This window comes from Triticum aestivum, chromosome 2B (genome assembly GCF_018294505.1).
Source record: "Triticum aestivum cultivar Chinese Spring chromosome 2B, IWGSC CS RefSeq v2.1, whole genome shotgun sequence".
In the NCBI taxonomy this organism is placed as follows: domain Eukaryota; kingdom Viridiplantae; phylum Streptophyta; class Magnoliopsida; order Poales; family Poaceae; genus Triticum; species Triticum aestivum.
Genome location: NC_057798.1, coordinates 595,017,048 through 595,026,083, shown reverse-complemented (window position 1 = coordinate 595,026,083; position 9,036 = coordinate 595,017,048). Strand labels below are relative to the sequence as shown.

Below are 9,036 nucleotides of genomic sequence, written 5' to 3'. Positions count from 1 at the left end.
TCTGAAACGAAAGCGTGATATATAGTACTGCTAGCTACCGATAGATTTCCTTTTTCGTCAAGCAAAACGAAGGCATGATATATGGTACAGCAAAACAAACGCATGGTAAGTATCAGGAGCACAGCCGCCACTTCAAAACTCGGAAAATCGGGCGCTGACGCTGGCAGTAGTACTAGCATTTTGGCTAACGTCTGGACATCCAAACTGAACAGCAAATCCCAAACCAAGGCAGACCTCCACTCACGCAAAAATTGCAGAGTCGTGTGAGCCAAAATAGAATATTATTGGCCATTGGCCTACAACACAGCAGGGTTTGGCCAATGAACTTGTACAGGATAAAGTCACTCTGCTGCCAATTTTGTAGGGGTTGGCGTTTAGAAATAGTAGATCATGGTCTTAGCTCATCTCCAAAAAGAACTTGGCTCTGAAGGGTGAAGATTCTTCAACGGAGTCTAAGACTGCTGAAGGAAGCAATGAGATCTTCAACGATCCCTTTATCCTTTCGGCGATGTGGATCGGGACCGGAGGCGACACCGCCTCGTTGACGACTCCCAGCATGAGATGGACCACATTTCAAATAAGGGTGTCGTTGACGTTTCTGCCCCTTACGAGTTCGAGATGGTGCCTGAACCTGGATGGACACAGGAATTATGAATTACACAAGGCAGCAGCTTCAAATTTCAGAATTATTTCATCGACTTAATTGATAGGACAGCGATAACCAAAGTAGCATGTGATCCATAACAAATGTTGCACGCAATACATTGAGTTACTTCTACCAAGTTTATTGACTGTACCGATAGTAGCACAGTTACATAATTGGACTAATAATTCAGGCCATTTAATCGCAGCTTGTGTTCTCTTGTTGCTGCATTTTCAAGTTCGAGCAATATGAAGATGGATTCCTGACTAATGAAATACTACCTCTGTAAACAAATGTAAGACGTTTTAGGTCACTAAAATTTATTTACAGAGGGAGTAGCTTACTTCTGAAAAGTTGACCTAGTATGATTCCATAGCAGTAAAATAGATAATCCCATACCCATACCTAGAAAAATAGGGCCATTAACACAAGAGAAGTCTACAACACGTTCCTGGTAATCTATTTGGCAACACATGTTTCCATTTAAAACAAATAAATACTAGCACATTCATGAATGCTTCACTTGGCAAATTGAACATGAGAAATGATGAAAACTAATTCAAGATAACTCATAGGTAGTAGAGGAAAGGGACCAGCGAGTCAATACCCAAACAGTGTTATTTTTAACTTGTAAAGGTGTAACACTTTTGTCTTTAACTGAACTGAGCTCACTCTCATGCTTAGCAATCACACGAGAAATAGCCCCATCACTTTTTGCATTGAAGAAACACTGCCGCTCCTTGGCATTGCGCACTACATCTGCCCAGATAGAACCACTCCTGGATAGGGTTGCGGCATTTCCCAAAATCCAAAGGCAATGTCTGTATTCGAAGTGGAATAAGTAATGCACTGAGAAGATAGACAAAACCGATCACGAAAGGAACATGACATCACAACATAAGAGTACCTTGCTCTTGTCAAAGCTACATTTGTACGTTGTCGATCTGAAACAAACCCTACCACCCCATCAGAGTTGGACCTGACAGTTGATAAAATGATTATGTCTTCCTCGCCACCTTGGAAGCCATCAACAGAACTAATTTTTACTGACAAGGGGCCAAACTTCATTTTCCTCAGTTTTTCTTGAATTGCTAGAACTTGAGCAGAGTATGGGCATATGACACCAACTGTGACCTTCTTCATAGTCTTAGAACAAGCTGCACGGTGAAATATGTATAGTAAGCATGTGCCCTGATATCCATGCTATAAAGAACAAAGCAAAAGGAAATCACCCTGAGTATATGCTGTTTCAACACTCTATCGGGCGTCAGACTATCATTATTTATGTTTCCAATTTTTCTGGAATGAACAGAAGGGCATGCTTCAAAGTTCCAGAAACAGAAACGTTGTTATTGGTGTGTGCTAAACTATATATGCAACCTTCCTAAATAGAACATAACAACCTAATATCATACCATGAAACTAATTGGACTTGTTAATTAAAAATCTATGTTTAATGATCACCTTTCCATGTAGCTAATAAACATGTTCAATCATCAATTTAAGTCCAGCTGAAAACTACAAATAATGGTTCAGAAATAAATCCAATACTCTTGTAACAACGTAAGGTAGAAAAAATAGATAAATTTCACACGTAATAAAACAGCATGATGACAGAACACATGCCTCTTCGGAGATTTTGCAAGATTTCCTGGATAATGGTAACTTCAACCACGTTCTTCCTGCTATGACCAAGTTCATCGACATCCTCCCAACTATCTTCAATATTGAAGAAAGAGTAAGTACCAAACATAGAACCTGGAAGATACTTCTTTTGGTGTTCTTTTTGCATGACACTAGGAGCATCCAAGAGTTGCCCGCCATAGAAGCTGGTGTTTGGAAAAATGCTAATGGATGGATGCATTCTGTATTGCATGTTAAGCAGATACTTTTCATGTCCCAGTGAACTCAACCTCGCAAAGAGACTTCTCCCAAATAATGCATCCTTGCAAACCTACAGGGAACACAACTTGAGATGACATGACACAAATGTAACAAAACAAATGAGGAATCTTATGCTTGACAGATTAGTAGACACGAGACAAGAATATAAGATCAAGAACTAACCTTACTAACAACTGTTGCTGGTAGTTGACACTCATCACCAATGAGGATAGCATGCTTCAATGCAGGAAAACTCAAAGGGATCAATGTTTCACATTCTTTCAACTGAGCAGCCTCATCAACAACAAGCAACTCTAGTTTTTTATTGCTTGTTACTTTGGAAGAGCTAGAAACAGTGCAGAAAATTATGCTGGCACTTTCCATACAGAATTCTCGGATGGTGCGTTTGGAGGATGTTATAGGAAGTTTCAAGCAACTTAATAGCATCTTTAGCAGCTCAAGGCATTTAATTCTGGTTTTGCCGATGGTTATCACTGTCTTGGGAAGAATGCCCATGCTGGATTTCCTTGGAACATCTTTATACAAGAAAACTTCCTTTATCTCAACCCCGGTAGTTTTCCTCTGGTGTGTATTGAAATCTTCAAGCAGTTCGAGTAGTGAAATGATGTTATTGTAATTCACCTCCAAAATACAAGATTTTGGGACATGAAATAGTAGCTGTTTGAAACATCTTCGGAGCTCAGGATAAATAGAATCAAGCTTTTTCCTGGTGTAATGCAAAAAGGAAGGTTTATTATCCTCCTTTTGTTCTTCAGAATATCGAAGGTACTGGGAGTAACCATTCTCAAGAAAATCGTACATGGAAGACAGACAATGTCTCCATCCAGTCAATGGTGCAAAGCAAACAAGAAGCTTCCTTACACGATCATGTAAGTAAATCTCTTTCAGATCATCTCCAACACACATGCGATGTTTATTGCCAAACAACAGAACATCTCCTAAGCAACTTGTATCCAGAGGGTTCTCTTTGCTCAACCTTAAGAAACATGAAGCAACTTGTTTAACAGCAAGGTTTGTCGGTGCACATGTAAGTGTACCATGTTTCAGTTTCCTCATTAACCACAAGAGTACAGTGATTGTTTTGGTCTTTCCTGTGCCAGGAGGTCCCCAGATAAGGCTTAAACTGCTGCTGCTGTTGCAGAGCATTGCTGAAATACAGTTCAGGATGGCATCATTTTGAGAGTTGTTCAGATCCATTGTAGACAATTCACTCCATATTTCCATGCTGTCAATTGAAGCAACACCCTTTGCATTTTTTGGGAGAATATTTGCAACCTGCAAACACCAGAAAAGGAGCTAAGCAAATTAATAGTTTCTTTACAGTTGCCCAAAAGCCTCTGGTGATGAGTTCTCATTATGATATGACCGTAGCTGGAGCATTTCCTATGCAATAAACATAAATTTTACATACGTGTATATTCTTTAGTAAGGAAATGTAGGTGAAGATGTGAAAATTAACTTCTCTCCTTTTCTCTATCTAACATTTCATGATCTGATCTAAGGAACAAACTCACATCATTGTCAATATCATTGAAAGTATAAGGGGATACATACCCGTGGATATTGTACCATCTCCTGTATGAGGTTTTGGTTTCTCCTGACTGTTGTGTAGTCAAGGCAGCGCCATATGCGGATGTAGGTCACAATATTCAGCAAATGAGCTGCAAAAAGTGGTCTCCTCTTCCCATCTTCACTGACCTCATCTGCAGCATCAATTTTTCCTGATGCTCTTATCACATAGCTGGCTGGAGGTGAGTCATCATCTTCATCCGCTCCATCAGTAATGAAGGCAATATAGTACGGCCTCCCATTGCAATTAATATCAGATATGTTTTCTGGCTTCACATCAGACAGGATAATGATATCACCAACACTTCGACCATTGCTTTCAGATTTGTTGCAAGACTTTGTATTCTGAGAATCAGCCTCAAAAGCAATGTTATAAACTGCACTATATTTTGTTTGCTCGATCCATGCTACTTTGACAAAAGACTCGGTGGAGATGGCTTCCAAGCTGGACGACATGTCAGCTCGCAACTCCTCCAACAGTGGAGATGTGTAGGATCCTAAGTAGCTCTTGATATCATTGAATATGGACGGTATCCTTTTCAGCTGCAATTTGAAGCCTCATAGTTAGAACTTAATGACAGAGATTGCTGGTATCGAGAATAAAGAAAAAAAAAGAGACAAGCAGTCAGTTATGGACATTGCACTGCACCCATTGCTACAGTAACGATTGTCTTTTTTTGGTCCATGGTGCTAGTGATGGATTGGAATACTGAAATTTGGCATGTTTGTGTTACTTACTTCATATTTAATGCATCCATGATTTCTTCTAAATGTAATGTAACACTCTTTAATGCTCGAATCCTCTTCAGGCAGAGTATATAAAGAGTTAAAGACCCAAAATTGGTCAGAAGGTTCTCAAACTTCTTCTATACCTCACACTTGGCATCAAAACCCTTGGGGCCTGTTTGGATTGAGGGTATTTGTTGAGAAAGTTTAGACATTTAGTCCAAATTTGACTTAAATGACAAAACTTTACCGAGAAATACCATGTTCTGGCCAGCCCCTTGCTAGAATTTGGAGGTGAAACATCTCCAAGGTCAGAACAGCTTAAATTATTAGTAACTTATTTGGAGGACTATCAGAGCAGCTAAAGGGAAAACCACAACACCTCGTACTAGATCGAACCAAAGCCTACGGGAGTAGGTAGATTGAACTAAACCCTACGGGAGTACGGCGCAACCAACACGCGAAGAACAGCCCAAGAAAACCAACGGAGCAGCAGTACAACCCACCTTGTTCTTGAAGAGACCCTCGTCCATGACGTCCTCGAGGCTCCAAGACAGCACCATGTCGACGAGGTGCGGCCAGTCCTCGTCGGCGTACCTCCTCGGCCACCATTCGTCGCCGGCTTCCCTCCTCGGCCGACGACCACGAGCGCCCTTCTTCTTCCTGGTCATGCCGCCAGTGCGCCGCGGCCTCGGGAGTCGGGATCGACCTTGCTTGTCCCGGGCGCGAAGGAGGCGGCGGCGGCGGCGGAGTAGCGAGGCTGGTGGTAGCCTTTGTGGCGAGACGAAAGAGGAAGGCCCGGGAAAGCCGGGAAGGAGAGAGGGAGGGGGTATGTGAAGGAAAACGGAAAAGGGAGGGGAAAGTGAAAATCAAAAATGAAATTGTGGCCCTTCCTTCCTTGGGAAGCCTTGCTGCTGTACTTGGCCGGTGGCCCATGCTCGCGAGTCACGGGTGGCCACTGGCGATGACCATCCACGACTCTGGCCGCCGAATCCGCTCGGGGAGTATCTCCAGGATTTTGTAAGTTTTTTTTAGGAAGACGACATGGTAATTTTATCAACTTCTATATCTTTTTTTGCGAATTTTATTACTACTAGCTTAATGCCCGTGCATTGCCACGGAATAAAAAAAATTGATTTTACCCATCAAATCATAGTACTCAATGTTTGATGTGCTGACTTTGATCCAAAAGTGTTCTCCACTACAAGTCTTACAAATATTTGGATGAGAGCTTTATGAAACTTTGAAAGGTTACCATGTGCACAACATTGATGAAGCAATATAATCCAGAAATTTGCGTATAGTCCTTTGCTCCAACCAGAATAGAACAAAAACATCGTTGGAAGAAGGCAGAGAGAAATACAACCAATAGATTCATTTTCCATATGTGCAATACAAACAAAATCTCCATGACATTCATATCAATGTAGGAAGGCTCCATGACAATGGAGACATCAGCTCACATATCAATCTCCATGATGGAGTTCCAACTGAGTGTGTTGTTGTCAACATCATCATCATCATTGTTGGTTGAGAATGGCAATGCAGGACATAGGGACCACCAGAGGAGACACCTGAAGGAGTTAAGGGGACACATTGAAGAACACTCGTTACAGCACATCCTTTCTGATGTTCAGAGTTTCAGACCAGCAAGTAAATGTGGTCAATTTCCATTCATCGTTCGAACCGATCATGCTCAAACTTCAAGGTTCTACAGAAACATTGAACCATTATAGGTGGCAGGCAATATACGCTTCATGTTGCTTGTACATGCATAAATGGTTGCAATATCTTTTTTATTTCTTGAGAACTTGTATAATCTAGAGAACTACCTTGTCCTACCAAAGAAAATACTTTTATTTTGTCTGGGATATCTAATTGTGATGCATCCAGGCATCCAAGTATTCATTCGAAATGTGCTTAATACTTGTCCGTGTAGACAATTGAATAAAGCTCAGGCTTCCTTTCATTCTGAAGTAACACTGGGGTATTGTGCAGCATGAATGAATAACAAATAGGCAACTGTCAAATCCATATAAGCAAGAACATCATTGCAAATCATGTCGATGTTACTACACCAGAAGCTAGGTGAAACAATACGAAAATGTATGTCTACCATCAGCTCACATTGATTTGGACATGTACCTATCTTCAAAGAACCTTCTTTCAAGATCTTGAATAGCATCAGAAGTCTGTCGCACCCTCAGCTTTGAGGCAAAGCCTGGCCTGAACAATAAACTCCTCGGTCATCGTGGCTCCACACCCATGAGCAACGCAACGGAAGGAGCTCGCCACATGGAAACAAAATAAATCCACAAGCCCCGGCTCACCACCGGCTTCTTTATCGCACTGCACATCGATAATGACAAGAACAATTCATAGACATAACCTAGAAACATCATCATACAAGGTGTTAATTGAGAAGGCTGAACAAAGCAAAAAAAATCAATGATTATTATTTTTTGAATATTCAAGGTTGACCTTACAACAACAACAACAACAACAAAGCCTTTGGTCCCAAACAAGTTGGGGTAGGCTAGAGGTGAAACCCATAAGATCTCGCAACCAACTCATGGCTCTAGCACATGGATAGCAAGCTTCCACGCACCCCTGTCCATAGCTAGCTCTTTGTCGATACTCCAATCCTTCAAGGTTGACCTTGTTTCTCATTAAAAAAATACGAATTGCTAAGTTGTTGTGCGCTTACTCATGAATATTTGAATGTAGTCAGGTATTTTAAAATTTCTCTTTTTTAAATCATAAGCATTAAATGGACATTTAAAACTTCTAAAGAAACATGACATACATGTGCATGTGTCATCACCACTGAAATAAAATCATTAGCATTAAGTTTATTTTAGTTCCCAAGAGCACCGTGAATGGAGCTATTTCTTTTGATACAGTGAGTGTACTCAGACCGATCCTCCAATGGATGCCGCTCTCTTTCAATGGAAAAATATATGATGATGATCTTCTAAAGAAGTATATTGCCTACATGGTAAGCAAGCTAGGTACTCATATTTGAATAAAAATTGTAGAATTGAAAATCTCCTTCAACTCAATTCTAAATTGCATCATAACTTGAGTTACATCTATAATTATTACTAATATTACTGCACACTATTTACCTTGTTCTCTTATCAGTAAAAAGGTTGCTGCAAATTCAGAAAAAATAATCGCATACTGTAACACGCAGAACTTACCTTGTTATTCTTTTCTCGGAAAAAACTTCCGGCGCTATGTATGTTGGAGTACCAACAATTGATTTTTGTTTGGAATGCAGCAAATCAGTCTGAAACCTTGATGTGATAGGTTGATCAAGTAGTCAAAGTCAGGTCAATTCTAGCAATCCAGGAAACATAACTATTAGCACCTTTGTGTAAGCAAAGTCGCAAATTTTAACTCAAGGTGTTGGATTCCCATCCAGGAGGGTGCTTTCAAGTTAAACATCATAGTGAGACATTTCCTTCATTTGCAGCATTAATTCATGCGCTGAGTAAGCAAAGTCACAAATTTTCACTCGAGGTGTTGGATTCCCATCCAGGAGGGTGCTTTCCAGTTAAACATCATAGTGACACATTTCCTTCATTTGCAGCATTAATTCATGCGCAGTTGGGTTTTGCATTTGTTTCCTTTGACGATTTTTAAAAAGCAAAGCATACCATGGAATGGCAGTAGCTCACTTCTAAAAGTAATTGCTGAAAGAAGTAACTTGCCTATTGAAAAGAATAGCAAACGAGTTACATGATTACGTCTATGGTTGGCAGACATGGTTCAAAATAAAGAGAAGTCAACACTACTTGTCAGGAACAGAGAAGACGACGAATAGTAAAGGCAGAGCCACAAAGATTATGAGGGTATATGCGATGACAAGGTGTATGAGAGGAATACCATGATATTTACTATAACTTGCAGATCTCCCATCCACTCTTGTGTATGACAGCCAAGGCACCAAGAACGAAAACCATGCATTTCCGACGTCTCCCATCTTGTCGCTGCCACCATTGTTCACCTTGCTCCAATAAATCTCTCCTCCCATGGCTCACATTTTCTTCAGCTCGTCCTCAGTCTATGTAGTACCAGCTCAATGGCTTCCCAAAGAGTATACAATGAAACCATCAGTTAACTACTTTACATCAGTAAAGAAGTATAACCAGTGGAAACTCGATGTATTGGTGGCGTACCTTCATGAG

At 40.6% G+C, this 9,036-nt stretch overlaps 1 protein-coding gene across 1 annotated transcript; it reads right to left on the bottom strand.

The window, feature by feature from the left end:
* Positions 1–264: 264 nt before the first annotated feature.
* Positions 265–5,710, bottom strand: LOC123046222 (uncharacterized ATP-dependent helicase C29A10.10c). The gene is made up of 7 exons (XM_044469529.1): positions 5,350–5,710; positions 4,103–4,660; positions 2,711–3,823; positions 2,270–2,597; positions 1,551–1,800; positions 1,251–1,464; positions 265–631 (listed from the first exon to the last, which is right to left on the bottom strand). The coding sequence occupies exons 1-7, from the start codon at positions 5,512–5,514 to the stop codon at positions 443–445; spliced, it is 2,817 nt and encodes a 938-aa protein (XP_044325464.1). The 5' UTR covers positions 5,515–5,710; the 3' UTR covers positions 265–442.
* Between the last annotated feature and the right edge of the window lie 3,326 nt (positions 5,711–9,036).